At 35.7% G+C, this 18,461-nt stretch overlaps 2 protein-coding genes across 4 annotated transcripts; both read right to left on the bottom strand.

The window, feature by feature from the left end:
- Positions 1–3,290: 3,290 nt before the first annotated feature.
- LOC103724168 (iron-sulfur protein NUBPL) lies at positions 3,291–12,579 on the bottom strand. Of its 2 annotated transcripts, XM_008815340.4 has the most exons (8): positions 12,171–12,579; positions 11,945–12,065; positions 10,857–10,979; positions 9,514–9,611; positions 8,784–8,910; positions 7,404–7,489; positions 5,500–5,625; positions 3,291–3,665 (listed from the first exon to the last, which is right to left on the bottom strand). In XM_008815340.4, exons 1-8 carry the CDS (start codon positions 12,216–12,218, stop codon positions 3,495–3,497), a joined length of 900 nt encoding a protein of 299 aa, XP_008813562.2. In that variant the 5' UTR covers positions 12,219–12,579; the 3' UTR covers positions 3,291–3,494. The 2 variants fall into 2 exon arrangements, with proteins under 2 accessions (XP_008813562.2, XP_038970165.1); XM_039114237.1 differs by lacking the exon at positions 9,514–9,611 and having other exon boundaries at positions 10,867–10,979.
- A 679-nt stretch (positions 12,580–13,258) lies between these two features.
- Positions 13,259–17,379, bottom strand: LOC103724166 (pre-rRNA-processing protein TSR2). Of its 2 annotated transcripts, XM_008815338.3 has the most exons (4): positions 16,988–17,379; positions 16,561–16,652; positions 15,658–15,771; positions 13,259–13,877 (listed from the first exon to the last, which is right to left on the bottom strand). In XM_008815338.3, exons 1-4 carry the CDS (start codon positions 17,202–17,204, stop codon positions 13,650–13,652), a joined length of 651 nt encoding a protein of 216 aa, XP_008813560.1. In that variant the 5' UTR covers positions 17,205–17,379; the 3' UTR covers positions 13,259–13,649. The 2 variants fall into 2 exon arrangements, with proteins under 2 accessions (XP_008813560.1, XP_038970166.1); XM_039114238.1 differs by lacking the exon at positions 15,658–15,771.
- Between the last annotated feature and the right edge of the window lie 1,082 nt (positions 17,380–18,461).

Below are 18,461 nucleotides of genomic sequence, written 5' to 3'. Positions count from 1 at the left end.
TATGTCCCATTATGTTCATGGAATGTTCAAAATAATAGCAATATCTATAATAAGAAAGCAATCGACCATTATTACTCTCGTCAAATCAATTTACTCTGTAATAGCTTAACTAAGCTTAGATGCTGAGAATCCTATTTCTTACTCCAAAAAGGTTTGCTAGGAAATTAAATTTGAAAAGAAATGTGAAGCATATTTTAAGAAATGCAGAAAACATGTTTGCAGACCCAGGTGAGAAAAAAATATGTGCTCTATGTGTTTCTCTTCCTTACGCACCTTGGTTTCCAAAATTTTCTCGAGTCGGACTAAGATTAGCCCTCAAGTACCATCCTTCCTATATTCTCTTCTCCACCTGCCCTTTCAGTAAGCCTCAATCCCATCTTGTATAGTAAGTAAGGGAAAAATATTAGATGGACATGACTTATGAGTTATCTTTCCACATAAGACATTTATTCAAGTTTCTTTTCTTTATTAGAAGTCTTATAAATATAAATTTTTAACTTAAAACAATCTATTATTTACTAAAATATGCGTGAAGCTATAGCAAATATCCATACCCATGAAAAAAATGAAGAAAAGTATGTACCCCTTCTATTTTTTTAAAAAAAACAAAAAAAATCCATAGGCAATGAGTGGAGAAGGATTTTTTATTGATATCCATTTTTAGAGGATTTTTCATGTATTTTTTTTATTGAATTTTCTTATGTCGGCCGGGAGGAATGATGTTCACCAAGATACAAGTTTCTATTGAACTATGTGAGATGTACTTCTTGTTTATTCTACTAAAGACTAATATATGAAAAAAATTTATCTGGTTTCCATTTTCCATATTATATAGTTTTGATCAATTATTTTCCACTCTTTTTTTATCATTTCTTGAACTCTTTCCTAACATAGCAACCATGTGACTAACTCACATTTTAAAGTAGAAAATCAAAAAAATGACACTCAATATAATTTCTAATTCTCACAAGTTTTATTGGGAAGCTATTATCTTTGTACAAATAGATACTAAATGGTAGTTAGGTTGAAAGAAGCTTTGGATAAAGATGAGTTTGCCCTAGTATTTTGATGCCAAGAACATGCGACTTGGATTTAGATTAAGTTAGCGATTCAGCAATGCTGGTTGAACCCAGAACCACAGCTATCTTATTTGTTTTGCCATGGCATGCTTCATAGTTAAGTTTGATACCTAAATTTATGTTCGTGTTCTCCCAGTTGGATGAGAAAAAAGTATATGCTTATCCACACATCGGGTCCCACCATCTTTTCTTTCTCTCTCCCCCTACGCTTTGGTCCCATCCCCGGGGAAAAAATCCGTTCCAGAGTTTTGAGATACCCCTTCATACAAGAGTCTTGTTCAAGTTTCTTTCTTTGATTAGAAGTTTTACAAATATAAAATCATATTTAAGTAAAGAAAATTTATTAATCACTATATGTAAAGAAAAATATATTTACCCTCTTTGCATGATTTTTTTTTTAAAAAAAAAAGACACATGGGGAAGAAGCTGAAGAAAGATTTTTTTTTTTATTGATCTTTTTTTTGGCGAATTTTTCTTCTATCTTTTACATTAAAGTATTGTGCGGTGGTTAGGAAAGGATGATGTAGACCATTTTAAAGATTTTAAAATTTTTCAAAACTTTATAAGATATAATTCTTGTGCCTTAAAATAAATATATTAATAATTTTATGATTTCATATAATATTTTCTGTTTTTTGAATTATGTAAATTTTCATCAAATATTTCTTGTTCTCACTTCTTGTGTTGCGCTTATTTCCAAACCTAAAAACTATTGTAAATAACTCACATTTTAAATAGCCAACAAGAGTCAACTTACTATGGTGTATTCAGATGCTAAATTTCTAGAATGACATAAACAAACGCCAAGTTGGCATAAGCATCATGTTGGTGCAATAGGTCGATTTGATAGATTAATACCTCTTTTATTGGTACATGGATATTATTAAAGTAGAAAAAAAATCATAACATGATACCGAATAATTTCTAAAAGGTATTCCGAGCATAGAAAACTTACATTTTGCTGCAAGTTTACTGGGAAACTATTAACTTCGTATAAAAATAGAAAATTAAATGATAGATTGAAATAAGCATTGACTAAGATGAGTCTGAGCTACTATTTTCATGCCAAGATCGTGTGAGTTGGATCCAAACTAAGTTAGGAACACTGTTTGAGTCTAAGATCATATCTTATCCATTTTTCCATAGCATGCTCAACAATTAATATCAACCGACCTAAAGGGTAAAAACTTGATTTTGTTATCATGTCACAACCGATAATTTAAAGGAGTATCGGTGAATGTCTAGGGATTAAAAGTGAAATGGCAATTTTCTTGGAGGTTAAAAATGTAAATTTGTATGTATGAAGGGCAATAAAATATCATGCAAGTCAGGGGCTTGCATGTCGCTGAAATAAGTGGGTAAAGTCGCACGAGGAGTGAAGGGTATGCCACTCGCCTATTTTTCTCCGTCCTTAGGAGGGCATTTTGTAATAGGAAATTAGGGTGTGGGAGGGTCAGTTTGGACCCTGACCCATCTCACGGCCGCGGCGCGTTACTCGCGTCGTCATGTATATCGAACCTAGTTGGCATGCATCAAATTCCTAGTTCAAAATGCCTTGCACACCAGAAGGCTCGTGCCACGTCATGATACTTGACACTAGCAAACGATATTATGGCTTTGCTTCCGGTTATAATCTACAATGTGTCAGAATTTGTGCATTATATAGATTCGATGTTGATGTAAGCCTCTGTGACGTGTGTTCTTCCGGTAAGTAGGTGCTTTAGCTACTATGTACGGATTGCAATCTCAAGGATCCTGACGCAGGGCAGATCATCGAAGGCACAGAGCTTCTTGTCATCACCTTCAGTAATCGCGCTAATACGTGTAGCATTCTAAGAACACTAATCATTTTCTGGCCAAAAAAGACATGCCTGATTTTTTTGATATTGGAATTGTTGATGGAAAGCCCAAAGTAACCCAATTGGTTTACTCTGTTTTGTGTTATCGTAACTCCCGTCAGTTTGATGTACGTGCCGTCGTAGTTTAATCGAAAACGTCGTGTCGCATGGACCATATCACTGGTGAAACTCACCGGATAAACTGGAAGCATTTCCAACTAATCTTGCTTCATAGAGGATGTAGGAAGACACGACACAACCTAAAATACCAACTAATCTTGCTTTATTTTCTTGACAATTGTGGCTCTTCTGGCGATATCAGGGCGCTCTTAAATCTACATCAATAAGCTCTCTCGGTCCCCCACTTTTTTTTAAAAAAATGGAAGAATCGAAATCAATAAACAAAGATAGAAGTTTAATACATAATGCAAGATTGGTGTCAGATTAAGGCATCATGATTAGTGCCAGATTTCCAGTAGTACCGATCAGGTAAATGATGGCCATGGCATGGCAAATCTTGATATACGTCTATAAGACAAAGTTAAAGTCATTTCGATACCCTTTGGGCTGCCCAGTTTCACAACATGATCTGCGGACCTTGCTGTCGTTCTTCGGCTAACTCCTTTAGTCTGTGCGCCACCTTTTCAGCCACATCAGTGTACGCTTTTGCAGCGGAAGAGTTCGGGGCCGATATAACTATTGGACAGCCTTCATCTGAACTGCTTCTGATATCTAGCTCCAAAGGTATCTAAAAGAGGAAAAACAAAATGCGATAGCAAACAAAAAAACAAATGTTTGCTAATAAAGAGGAAAATTGTCCCGTCAAACATGATGCTAAAGTAAGAGAGACGTTTCAGTAGAAAGGCTGAATTAAGTATCCACTAAATGTGGGGAAAAAGAGGTAATGCATGGATTACAAAACTACATATAAAACAGCGCCTCACCAATGCAATACATGCCCTCCATGGCTCCATATCTTTTGAAATATATATTATTTCACTGATCTACTGAACCAATGTCACTATGTTTGATGACACGAATCAGTCAAACAAACCCCTCAGCAGCACATTTCAATGAACATGTCAAACCCAAACTAATTAGAAATTTAATTTTGAAAAATTTGCTTCCCAACAGTTCTGCTGATAACTTTTGATGCAGATTAGTTAATACAATATACTATTTTATCTTTATGATGAATTTAATTTTGTAAAATTTGCTTCCCAACTGTTCTGCTGATAACTTTTGATCCAGATTAGTTAATACAATATACTATTTTATCTTTATGATGTTTAATAGGATTACAAATGAAAATACAAGACGATTTATTGTGCATGAAATATTTATAAGAATCAAGCATTTATCTGAAACATAAAGCAAGCGTCTGATGTGCTAAATGTTGAGACAGTACAATGAGGTATCAGTAAAATTGCCAAGCAGTATCTGGTATAAGCATGAAATTTTATAAACTTGAGCAGAAAACTCACCAAAATATCAGAATCAGAAATTTATAATAAACAAGAGAATGCAAACCCATCATATATATACACATATTCATGTAAAGAAGAATCATGGAAGAGGGAACAACTGCAAAAAAATACAAAAGCTCCAGCACTAATAACAGCAGTTTGCATCATCAATTTGTAATCCACGAATCTTCATGGAATATATCAACAACTTGTACAGTTTGTGAATCTTTGAAAACTGCTTGACTAAATCAATTATTTAAGAATACTTGAGCCAAACATTCAGTCTATAGAAAAGGGTAATAATGAAAAAAATTAATTTTTCAGGGTATATCATCACTTTGTATGTAAGTTCATAGTTAATACACTTCACAAGTATGTCCATAAAGAATCCATAATGTCTATATCATATGCCCCTTTCCTCGAATTCATGGCTAATCATCTCACGAGAGCGCCTAGCCCTAGAAGATACCAGAAATGCGTGGTGATAGGACGCCATTAACAAAGAAACCAAGCTTAATGGACCACATATAACGAACAATACTGTATATAGAACTGGAAGACAGAGTAGCAATTGAATTCAATATCAATGTTGCAACTTGTGCACTGTGACTATACTGTAAGAGAACATGGTGATTGCCAAACCTAAAGTTTGAAACTGATTCATATCAAGGTTTACAGTTCCAGTTTTGGTATCTATACCAATATCCCCAACTGTTACTATGTTGGTGCGGTCCAGTTCTTGGTACTGATACTTGATATGAGGAATGTACCGAATATTGGTTCTATATCAGTATGAGTTGATACACCTGGTGTCCCGTACCATAAACCATGATTCACATGACATGTCATAATACACAAACAAAACCATACGTGGGCTAGAGGCAGATTGCAGCAGTGACACAACTCAAAACCAACATGGACCCACCATCTATCAAGCCAAAATATGATGGGCACTAGGAGATTCTCAATTGTTCTCCCATAATAACTTGAATGAAATATTCAAATTTTTGGACAGTGACGATAAAGCAACAATCAGCCTCAAGATGGCTAACTCCAAAATGCACATTACACTGCATAAATATCACTATAGCGTATAGAGTTTGACAATAACCATACCTCACCAAGGAATTTCATATCCAACTCTTCAGCTGTCTTTTGTGCTCCACCATGTCCGAAAATATATGATTTCTCACTACAATGAGGACACTTAAAATAGCTCATGTTCTCAAGTAGACCCAAAATCTGCAAAAATACCAAATTTGAATGTCACGTTAAAAGATAAGATGCAGGGTTCAACTAATCTATTGAACCATATTGATAATGATAAGTCCTTATGTAACTTTCACTTAAACCTCCAGAAAATAACTTTTAAGCAACAAAAGAATATCAAGTATTTTACACAGAAATGGCAGTTTAATAATGTATAAAAGTTATTAAACTGCCTCTCCTGTATAAAGTAAGAAAATTAAGCAGCTATGTCAAAGATATATGCCAATATCCAAACATCAAATTTTATCAAGATCACATGCTCGCATATTTAAGGGAACAATTTGTAGAACTCGACCACTTTGCCGCCCAAAACTACAGTCCACCTTTCACAGATCTTAATGCAGCAAGTCCATAATTATAAGCACTCTGATAATAATTCATGTAACACTTTTAAGCAACTCAACAGGGCAAAAATTCAAGAAAGGAAAAGAAATTCACAGCCTGATGTAACACAGCTTAAAATGTCAGGCCAGATAGAAGGCTTGGACCAGGCTCAGTGTTTATAGGACTAGACTGTCCAATTTTTTCATATAAATGAAAGAGTAATCATTATAGGAACAGCTGCCAGAAAGTTATGGCTTGGACCAGGCTCAGTGTTTATTATTACAGACACATAGAATTCAATCCCACTAAAAGAAGTGAAAATGAGCATCTGAAATGATATCTTCACTTGCAAGAAAGATAATACATATTACTCCACATGACTTGGAAACAAGACACCCCCTCCTTTGGACCTGTCTCTAGCATGAAATGGCACATGGAAGAACACTACATACAGTACTCCCTTCATCTTCAGTATGACCACTAGTCTACCCCAATAAGCTCATCTGTAAGTCTATCTCTCCTAGTTTTACCACAGATCCGCCTCAACATCCTCCTGTTTATGAGACTCCTGTTCATGTGCAACGTTCATTGCCCAAACTTCTAATCTGAGCAGCAGAACTTGCCATCTTATAACGATATTCCAGAAGTACTAGGCAGCAGATATAAAGAGGCACTTCTCCACTTTATATGCCCACTTGGTTCATGAGCTTGCACCGTGAAATGGAACTTTTGAATGGATAAGGCAAGGGTCTCATGATTTACTAGAACATAAGTTGTGGTGACCCTTGTGATGACTTTGGAGCATTCCTTTAAAATAATTTCACTACATAATCATTATTGCTTTCACAACTGAATTGAGGTCACATAGAAACTGACACAAGGATTCCGATGTCATGTTAGAGACCACGGATGGAAAAATTATTGAAGTTGCGAAATAAACTAAAGAGTCAACATAAACAGAGAATCTTATTGCAGATATGCCCTAAGAATTCTAAGAACTTACCAAGATTAAATGATCAATGGTCTATTACTAGAAAGTTTAACTAAAATTTAGCAGAAAAGACCAAGCTCATATACCTGAAAATAATTTAGAGATTAATTAACTAACTCAACCGGAAGCTTCCTCTTGCTAGCTTCTTGCATAAATAAAATCAAAGGTAATTTGAAGAGGCAGCAAGGTTAAAATGAGGTGCAGGTTTTCTTATGCAGGAATGATATCTTTTACTCGCATAATCCAGTATTGATATCAGAAAAACTCTTAACTGAAATACTTGAAAGATATATCATAGGAGGTGGCATGATATGCACTTTAACATGTTGACCAGTATTCAAAAGATATGATACAACCATTCATTTAAAGGTTCAAGCCCCAACAAACTTTCAATCTATAAATTTATACAGAAGATAGTTCCAAAAGATATCCATACAGGAACTTCAACTTTACGAAACATGTTGGCTCCTCTTCGTGCATCAATCAAAGCAATATCTTGAGGAGTTGAAACAATCAAAGCACCTGTAGCAATGAGCAAGAAATTATTTAGAACCAAGATACAAGCATATACAACTTAATTAAAAGATTTAGCAATAAATTGTTTGTACCGATATATCTTCCTTGATTTGTGCTCATATAAAGTCCATAAAACTTTTTTTTAGTATACTGTGAACAGGGGCCAAAGTGGAGCAAAAAGACAAAGTTCAGATCTGAAAATTCTTGATTGGATAGACAGGATGTATCCACTCTCTTAAGTTACTATGATGATGGATCAACTAGTGCAAATATATCAAGATTTTATGACAAGAAATTTCACATGCATCGATATATAAGTTTAAGAAAATAAACTAAATGCCTGGATTTGCTTTTTATGAAAAAGAACCCAAGTTTAACAAATGGTCCTAATATGAGTCACACAATTCTCCTCAGACATGCAATTAACGCTTCCTACCAATAGAAGAAATTTTTTTAAAGTAACACTTGAAAGTAGATAATTGCGTTTTCAAATTACAATTCTGGAAGAAAAAAATTCCATGAGTAATATCTGTACTATTGCTGGCAAATACTATCAGATCAACTTACACTTGAGTATGAGCCCCTAGTATGAGGAATGTCTACAACATGCCGCATATGACCAGCACTCCACAGTTATTACTAATATAAATTCTAGAAAGATTTTACTTGTCTCTTAATTGAAAACTATTTACAATCCGCTCTTAGTGTTTTTCAATATGTAACCTCAAAACTTTTGTGCCTTGAGTTCTCCCAACAACTAAGCAAGTGTTAGATAAGTTCTTACCTTGCCAGCTCCTAGGCATTTTATTCAGTAATAGAAGAGAGCCCTGTAACAGGTAATAGTATTATAATAGAGTTCTCTAACAAGTAATAGAAATATTTACAGTTCATCTCTTTCAGAAATATTATGTGGTTCGGCACAGACATTTGAGACATATATCTATGGATGATGAATTAGCAAATGAAACTGCTCATACTGAAAAAAGAAACCACAAGACATGAGCAATGTCCAGCGAACAAAATGTAAAGGTACACTTAGCATTGATTTACTAAAACTGCTGCTTCAAATTTAAATTCAATAATAAAAGACATATCAAGCACCAATACAATTGCAATAGTGCAAATTTATTTGAATTTCTCTATATTGATTCTATCAGAACTTTATAATCATCTTGAACAAATAAAGTATTTTATTCGTATAGTCTGCATCCAGAATTTGGAATCCAGCCATTTAGATAGAAAATGAGAGAGAAAATGAAGCATGATTCATTTGGAGAGCTTTTTAGTCCTTTCTGATTACCAGATAACTTCAGTCTCTGAGATATAGACAGCTGAGCATCTCCAGTACCAGGGGGCATATCAACAACTAGAATATCAACACTTCCCCAAGCAACTCCCCTTGTTAATTTCTCAAGAGCACTCATTACCTGAAATTGAATTAGGTTGAACATCAGGGACTGTGAGCCTTCTAGGGAAAAAGAAAATGGACCTATAGGATATGGGAATGAAATCCATGTTGGACGAAAGAAGCTTTCTCATACATTTTTTGGGTTCTGTTGTTTTTTATTATATAGAATAAAAAAATTAAGTAAATTTAGTTCATCTCTTCAAATCATCATTAGACTGGAAGATTGACAGGAGAAGTTTCATATAGCCTAGAAACAATGTAACATTCAAGGTACAACTTTTTAAAACTATATTTTAACAGCAAACTAGACAGTTGCTCCCTCATGATAATATAATATTCCAGTTGACATTGTAAAATTACAGGGAGTCAATCTATCACAACAGGTGATGGAAAGAGAAACAGAACTAGCAAAATATCATGTTGATTAACTGATATGATGGAAATGGCAGGATGCCAGATGGAAATAGTCTCAAATTAGTCATCAAAAACTAATACTTCAATAAAGATGATTTAACAGATCGAAGCGAAATAGGAAACAATGATAGATATAAAAAAACATATCATAATTATGCAATGAATGGAGTAAAATAAGGGAAAATAAAGACACATGCCAAAGACAAACCATAGGACCTCTCCATACGATTGGAGCATCTTTGTCAACAAGAAACCCGATGGACATACATCGGACCCCATGGTTCTCAATTGGAACCATCTTCAGATCTGCTAAGGCAAGGTGACATTAGTTAAATTTACAAAAAATGTGGCTAAAGAAACAAAAAGCAAAAATTCTAGCCAAAAATCCTCAGAAGTGAATTGCTTCAACTTTACAAGACAAAATATAGCCCACATGAGGCAAATAATTCAACCATGAGTCCAAATGATAGAACAGATATATTAATTAAAAGCATATAAGGTAGATTCAACTGACATTTTCTGTTGAAAGATTCTTCTACTAATAATTCTCTCATGGATTTCGATAGAACCAATCTTCAGATATGCTCAGTCAACAGAGAGCAGTTATAATCGAAAAGATGTTGCCAAAGCAACAAAGAAAAAAGTCTAGCCCAAAGAAGCTGGTTATGAATTATTACAAAATATAATTCAAAAGGACCAAACTGTCCAGAATGAGTGGGCACAAAGCTTTGAAATTATGGAAATAACCTAGCAGGGCCAGCAAAATCACTGATATAGCTGGTTAGACAAACATTAAATGCATTGCTACTTAGTGATAATGCATATTTATAATTACAGACACAGACAGAATAACACAAATAAGGTAAATAGATTCTGGATTTCATGTAAAAAATAAAATTCTACTAAAAGTTCTTCTCTTCAAATGTAATAGAATGAGAACAAGAGAAAAAGAGGAAATCAGAGTACCAAAAATTTAAGCGAGAAGATCTTACCATTATCTATTCATATGAATGGTAAAAACTATGATAAATCAGGAAAATGCATCACAGCTCATACAAATCAAAAATTTGCACTGTGGATCATGATGTACACATCATAAAATACATATGGACCAAATTTAGTATGTTGGGTTACTTCTAATGCAGAAATCTCATAAAATCATTGTATGTTGCCCTTGAAAAGTCACTGTTTCACAACCAGTTGAAACATAACTGATAAACTATGAAAACATTTGATTTGCAACATTTGTGCCACTGTTATGCTGAATATCGTCGTCAAAAATGTCAATATGTAACTTGTGTAGCTACCATTTAATTTACACTAGCAAGATTCAAGCATGCATGCAAAACACAAGCACATATAGGCACAACACCTCATTTTGCAAAACCATATCAATCAAGTACTACAATAACTATGATGAATATTTGAATGCAAAGTATAGAACACAAAAACATCAAAAAACACATTCCAACATATTATGATTTCAACGACATGACTATAGTATAATAATCTAAGATACACAAATTATCAAGGAGAACAAGAGAACAACACCTTCACTCACTTCTGGCTTTCCACATAGATCCATCATTGTAGGAATAGATGGCCCATATATGTCAGCATCCAGTAAACCCACCTTGAGCTGACATGTTTTCGCAAGTGCAACGGCCAAATTAACTGTAGATTCAGAAGAAAAATGCTTAAATATCGAATGTGCACCAAGATAACACATAGCCAAACATCTAAGGTCAAAATAGTTCAATTGTATGCATAGATGCATAAATATGATATATATTTGTTGTTAAGATTAATTACAGTTATATAAAATAAATAACTAATAAGAGAGAATACAGTACTACCATTAAATGTTCTTTGCCCTTTGACATGCTATCGAGATAAGCATCACAAATGAACTTCTGGTCCATTTCAGGAAAAATTGATCCAAGAACAAAGGAATGGTAACTGTCCAGTTCACTTCTGCCCTTCAACAAAATGGTATTCAAAGAGGCGATAAAGAGATGGAATCTCAACAGGATGGTGCCTCTTTTAATGTCACTTTCTTGAGCTTGTTAGTTTTGCATTTAACATTGAAGAAAACTGGAGGATGGATCTAAAAATAACACAAATAACCACTACCAAAAAGGAATCAGAAAGGCTGACACCAACAATGAATGCAGGCTACAGTTGTAGAAGATAAATCACAAAGCCACCACCAAGCAGCAGGGATTTGTTTTAATGGTTATGGATTTATTATGTACCTTCAGATTTTTAAATCACAGTGGTTCATCGTCCATCTAACAACTTGGAATTCAATTACTAAATCCATGATGACATGCATATAGTAGATTATCATGCTTTAACAATTAAAAAACATACAAGATGGTTCTCTCTTTATCTCTCTCTTTCTAAAAACATCTAAGTGAGTATTATATTTGAATCATCTTTCTTTCTTCCTCCCGTTTCTTGATGGATATCTCTTTTGCTGATGAGACAACACATAATGTCATAAGCCTATCAGCATCAACCCACCGTCATTTCACACCGTAAGGAAACCCCAAGAATCTAATTAGAAGAAAAAAAAGGCTAAAATTCATGTTTATAGGAAAGGAAAGGAAAAGAATGAATGAATGCAGGAATAAGACCTGCCGTGGTAGACTTCCCAACGCCGCCTTTCCCCGAAGCAACAGCAACGATATCTTCGATACCGGCAATTGAAGGATCCTTGCCAGCAACTGCGCTATATCTTCTGATGGCATTCGACCGCTGCCCCAAAATAATCAAGAAAAGAGGCATTAATGCACTTATAGGCGAGTTTATGGCGTTTGCTCCCACAAAAATTCCAAATTTTAAAGAACCGGACTGACGTACTGTGAATCTCAAAAGAAGATTGAGGGGTATCAATCTATTCAAGCCCATCACCGAATTTAATCGATCGCCCTGACGACGAAGTTGCCAACAGTCGCCCGAACCCTAGATCGCTCGGATTTCCGCCACCGGATCGCCAGAAAGAGAGAAGGGCTTGCTCTTTTTGAACCCTAACGGCTGCAACAGCCGCCTGAACCCTATAAGGCTTGGATTTTGAGCCCCCGAATCGCCGGAAAGAGAGACCAGGATTGCTTTTTTTAGAACCCTATCGAGCCCTCAATAGTCGCGCCGGGCGCGGGGGGCGAGGGAGAGGGAGGGAGGATTGGGCCCTCGTAAAATCGGTGGGCGCTGCCGACTTTATGACATTCGTGACACCCACAAGGCATAATTCCGTCGCAACTTTGTCAACCAAAGTTGAGGATTCACACAACTAATCTGCTATAATTCCATTACCAAAATTGGGTCTCTTTCCGTCCTGAAAAAAAAAAGAACAACCTAACGTGTTACAGGTTCTGAAGTCAGTTGTTACACATTAGTCTCCGAGAATTTTATCTGCTACAATTTAGAAGTTCCACCAGGAAGGTAGCCCAACATGGACAGCTAAAGACAGATGCATGATTGCAATAAATAATTATCAATTTTTTTTGATTCAAATGATCTTTTTTGTTTATTTTCATGAACCACCATGGCGGATCGAGCAGCCACAACAAACAACTGATGCGCTATATCTCTGCACAATTGATAAGCTGCTGCTTATTTTTTTTTCTTTTCTCATTTTTTTGTTTGTTTGTTTTGAGGGAGGGGTTGCAACAAACCTGCATGATTCTATTAATCTACATTCCATTAACTTCCACTGGCAAGTTAACTAGTTCAATCCTTTATCACCTAATACATATTAACGAGCACAGCCCGGTCTCTATGGGTGATTCTCACATTGTTCAGCAACTTTCCAAACAAACAATAAACTAGCAGCAAAGAAACACAGCTGAGTTGGAACAAGCAACCTCCTGTAAAAGAACTTCAATACAAGAGCTGCAATTGTAGATATATTTGCTCAAATGAATATTGAACTCAAGGAACTGCAAAAGGAGTTTAATGGCAACAAATTTACTGTCATCAAAGAAAAGAGGGAGCGGGATAGCAAGAGATGCAATCAGAGGCCCCAGAAACAAAAGCATTCACCATGGACATGTACGGCTCCAAAACTACTACTACTACTATAACACACAAAATCGACTTCATGCATTTCCATCCTCCACATCTCTACAGCTGCTCGCGTTTTGAATAAATACAACCCACTGTTTTCTAGTTTTTATGATAAAGGAGAGAAACAAGTCTATTAGCCAAAATTGGCGGAGTATTTATTCATGAATGACAGGGAAGATCAGGTCACGGATTACAGCAATTCATGCTTCTTCTTGAGAGCTTTGCATGTTTTCATGCACTGGCGTTGATATGATTGCTCGCATTCTCTGGATTATTCTACCCCGACCTTTTACCTCTGTTACGCCTGGGAGGGACGACAGACCATCCTTCTTCATCAGTCATTTGTTTTGGCTTTGGCTCGTCCATGGCCATTTTATTTGGCTTTGGCTCGTCCATGGCCATTTTATTTGGCTTATCCACAGCCATTTCATTTGGCTTTGGCTCATCCACCATCATATCTGATATTTCTTCATCTGAACTCTCATCTTCCTTGTCATCAATCACCTGTAGCATGAGGAACAAACTAACCAATGTCAGCACTATTAAAATCACTGTGCAGAAGTTAACCATCAATTGTAAGGTTAGGAAATGTCAAAAAGAAAAAAAAAAGAAAGAGAAAAAAAAGATAGATTAAGAAAAGGGTTTTAATAGCAGAAATCAACCCATGAATGTCAATTGTGTGATCATTTAAAGATTTTTATAAGCTATAAAGCCACTTCTTGAATATTTTTGAGCAAATATATCTTCCAGGACAAGTCATTCTAACACGATGAAGAGATGCAAGCACACTAAGAACTTGCCTCAACAAAATTACGTATGGCTAAAGCACCCCTAAAATCTCCAAAATTGAAACAATTAGTCCACATAGATAACCATAACAACCTCACAAAACAAATGCACAACTCTCAGCAATACCTCAAAGGACATCCCAATACATGAGGCTCCTACCACTATGGGGTCTGGGAAGGGTCAAATGCACGCAACCTTACCCTTACCTATGGAGAGGCTGGTTCCATAGTTTAAACCCATGATATCCAAGTCATAATGAAGCAACCTTACTATTGCGCCAAGGCCTACCCTCTTACCCTCAGCAATAAACTCTAGTTGAAAAAATATCTGGACGAGAAAAAAAAGTTTTATTGTAATTTCAACATTTTGTTTAAGTATGTGATTAGAATGAGACCAAGTTCCCAGCTAAAAATAGCATGTTCTAGCATCATCATTCTGGTAGGGATGGAACTTACTGAACATAGCAGTACAAAATATGAACAGGATATAAAGCTATTCTCATTTGCTCCGAAACCATTTACAGAAGACCACTATGTGCTCCATTCCATATCTGTAATTTTTTCTTATGTTTAAACACCATGGGCAAGCGATACGATGGATCAAAATTAATTTTGATAAACACCATCGAGCATCCTTACCACATACCGCTCTTTAGTTAAAAAATGAGCGCAGCAGAGAGAACAGCCTCGTGCCTATGACTGAAAACCAAGATTATTCAAAATGACGAGTAAAATTTTATTTATCATATCTTGTCATTCATGCAGATCTAACCTAGTCTAGCAACAGTTCAAATGATATCAATAGCATGTCCATCCAGCATCACCCAATGGCATAAAGAAACTAACAATAAATTCCATACAAAGCAAACCCAGTAAACACAACCTAAATTCTCATCCCAAAACATAACTGTTTTCTTCACATTCCAAAACAAACTTCATATTGTGCTTCAAATCTTCTTGTGTGAAAAAAAATAAATTATATCCTATTTAGCAAGTCATGGCATTTGTGCCACATACGTGATGTAGCTGTTAACTAGCAAAAGTATGAGAGCATTTTCTCCTGATTAATAGTAAACAAATATTAAGATCTAGTTAGACAAGAGATAGGAAGCTTGAATTTGAACTCTCTATGCATCTTCATCAACATATGATATGACTGTTACTTAATGAACCAATGCTTGTATTTTGCATCTGTGGAATATTAAAAAAACTTCCTTTATAACATAAATGCTTCAATGTAACATTTAAAAGAAATTCAATTTAAAATTAGTATCACAGGACAACTTAATCATGATAACATTTTGCCCCCCTCTTCCAAAATATATATTGAAATTATCCTAGACATCTGTTGATATAGTCATAATTTGTGATAACATGTAATTCTCCCCCTTGCCAGCACAGGCATGACATAAGTCATGTAAAAATGGTCCAATCAAAGACAGTTCCTCGTATGTATACTGCAGAAGGAAGGAAAATAGAAGTCAAAAATAAGTTACCCGTCTACTTTGAGAAATAGCATTTGTCCCAGGACCCAACTTCCTCAGCTTCTCAATTGGTTCAAAATTACCTTTAAGACAATCTTCATGCATAATCATCAAATGTTCAGCTACCTGTTTATGAAAATGTTGGAAATATTTAACCATTATGTAAAGTTCAAAACTTCGGGAATAGCTTTAGTTACCTCCTGACAACCTAGCTCATATTACATACAGCATATAAAGGCAAGAAATATAAACAAAACACGAAGTGCAACGAAGAATCAACTGACAATATTTGACGCAGATGAAAACACAATGCATAGATACAAGATAGAATAGATGAAAGGAATGTGTTGAGGACGATGTCCACATCTGAAAGGCAAGAGTTCGAATTATATGCAGAAAAGAAGACCGAGAGGTGAAATGCAGACGTTCATATTGCATTAAGTGCAGAAATTAATATAGAGGGCGGAGGATAGCTAGCAAAAATTCAATATAGTGCTGTACAAATGGTTCTTAAGAAACTAACGTGACAAAGGGTAAGACTTTCAGTATATGGATGGTGAAGAGCATATACTGAAGAGCATATACCAAATTTATAAGCAACGCTTGCTTGTTATAATTTATGTGAAATAAGGAGATATGAGCTGGACAAGCAATCAATGATTTGCATATAATGCATACAAATTGTGTGCTCTTTCATTTCTTTCAACATTTTTTTTACATGGATTTCAAATCATATAGCATGTAAATCAGGTTCCTTACTTGCATCATTCAGTATGGGGTATTGCCCATAGGATGCATCAATTCGAGTTATACACTTCAGGCTACGCTCTGAAGACAGCACATTAACTCAAAGAAGCTTGCTCCAATAGCAAAAAAATGAAAATACGTAAAAATGATGAGAGAAAAGCAGAATACCTCCTCGACGCTGCCATCCTCGATTTCAGTGTTGAAAGAAAGCACCAAGTTCTCGTCTAGTATGTTTTCCAGATCATCAATATAAAGCGGAGCTTGAAACAAAAAATTTATGAAGAGTTAGCAAACAATTGGCCATCTTAACGGAAAAACAAAAAAAATCATATCTCTATTAGTCTGATTTAAATTCCCAATCTACTGATAGAAGGCAGAAGTATAATCAAGAACAGTTTCTTCAAAGGAAAAAAAAAGAAAAAAGAAAAAAAAAGCATGCTTTATATATGAAACTTGTGAAAATTTCAACCAAGAAGAAATTGACCCGATTATATTTCAAAAAAAAAAACTTGGGAACAATTTGTAACAGAGAAAAAGTTATTAAAAGCAAAATTCTAGAACGCTGGAATAGGAAAAGGGGAGATCGAGGTCTAACGTTTCGATTGGGTGAACCAGTAGAGGATGGTGGATACGAGCTCCTCCGATTTCCGATGGGAGTCTCTTCCGCCCCACTCGTTCTCGATGGCCATCCGCAGCGCGGTCCACTGGGAGAGGACGAGCGAGATCCCCTCGCGAAGCAAGGACAGCGACTCCGGGTTTAGAGTCGGAGAAGGTCCCGACCAGACGCCGGCGTTGGCCGACGAGGAGTCCATGGTTTCTACTCTCTCGACGCCGGTGGTCCGATCGCCCCGGAGAGAAACCTAAGGGAAAACTCTAGGGTTTTAGTTTCTCTTTCGGACGGGCGGCGCAACTCGGGAGCTTTGCAATGACGTGCGCCGCATGTGGAGTCATCTAACCTCTCCCGGTCTCCGCTACGCCTTGAATCGGGCCAGGTTGGGTTTGTATGGAGTCCAGGTCTCGCTCGGAAAGAAAATTCAGGTTCCGACTAGGTCCATACCCAGTTTTTTTTTCTAAATTAAATTATATTTTTTAAAAAAATTTAAACATAAATTATACTTATATACAATAGTTTAATAACTTATACTTACAATTTATTTTTATCCAACATTTTAACTCATAACTTAACAAAATATTAGTCAAAATATTAATTTTAAATAAAAAATTTTAAAAATAACCAAAATAATCTTAAGTGACATGACAGCCGGTCAACCACCGAAGACTGTAAAATAAAAATAAGCATCCTCCTCCCTACTTAAAGGCAATTTTAACTTTTTATTTGAAGTAAATGGTTTTACTAACGTCATTAATTTAACTAGGTGTAAATATAGATTTTATAAAGTATTAAGGGCTCATTTGGTTCGCTGGAAGTATTTTTCCTCCTAGGAATATGGTTCATGGGAAACAAATTCCTAGAAAGAGAATGCCTAGGAAAGTACTTTTGGTATGTTTGGTTGACCATGGGAAAGTGACAAATTTCCAAAGTGCTTATGTTTGGTTGGCCATCCACTTTCCTGGGAAAGTTATGTATAATTTCTATTATGCCCTTAATAAAAATTAGGTCTTTAATGCCTCTTTAATGCTACTTTAATGCTGAAGGGTCTTTTTGGAAAAAAATAAAAATAACTTTTCCATGTTTCTCATGCTACCACACGCTCATCCAATCACTTCTTACCATCGGGTTAACCTCTCATTAGCAAGGAAAACAGTTAATGGACATATCTCACAAGTAGTCGCTAGACTGACTAATTCAGTCTAATTGGCCTATAGGTCTTAGAGACTCTTCCTAGTGTAACAGCAGCGTTGATAAGCTAGTTCCGTGCTAGCACTATCAATTGTCGGCGTAACGGGTGTTTTCTATACTATTCTTCGACATGTAACACCCTCTCCCCCCCCCCCCCCCCCCCAAGCTGTCTTCTCCCCCTAGCTGTCTAGTTTATCTATCTCTCTCTCGCTACGCCCCTTACTCTTTTTTCCATGTTTCTCATGGGAAAGACTTTCCCATGAAATGT

The sequence above is a fragment of the Phoenix dactylifera genome, chromosome 16 (assembly GCF_009389715.1).
Source record: "Phoenix dactylifera cultivar Barhee BC4 chromosome 16, palm_55x_up_171113_PBpolish2nd_filt_p, whole genome shotgun sequence".
Taxonomy (NCBI): domain Eukaryota; kingdom Viridiplantae; phylum Streptophyta; class Magnoliopsida; order Arecales; family Arecaceae; genus Phoenix; species Phoenix dactylifera.
Note: the sequence above shows the minus strand (reverse complement) of the source record. Positions and strands in the feature narration are given on the sequence as shown.

Bases quoted from the DNA above. Each gene is read 5' to 3' on its own strand.
- LOC103724166 (XM_008815338.3), bottom strand. From the start codon at position 17,204: ATGGACTCCTCGTCGGCCAACGCCGGCGTCTGGTCGGGACCTTCTCCG. The intron at 16,653-16,987 runs GTTAGACCTCGA...TTTTGTTTCAAG, and splicing joins CTGGTTCACCCAATCGAAAC to CTCCGCTTTATATTGATGAT. The intron at 15,772-16,560 runs GTATTCTGCTTT...TTTCATAAACAG, and splicing joins AGGATGGCAGCGTCGAGGAG to GTAGCTGAACATTTGATGAT.
- LOC103724168 (XM_008815340.4), bottom strand. From the start codon at position 12,218: ATGGGCTTGAATAGATTGATACCCCTCAATCTTCTTTTGAGATTCACA. The intron at 8,911-9,513 runs GTTTGTCTTTGG...ATTCAATTTCAG, and splicing joins TCGTATGGAGAGGTCCTATG to GTAATGAGTGCTCTTGAGAA. The intron at 7,490-8,783 runs GTAATCAGAAAG...TCATTGCTACAG, and splicing joins TCAGAGACTGAAGTTATCTG to GTGCTTTGATTGTTTCAACT.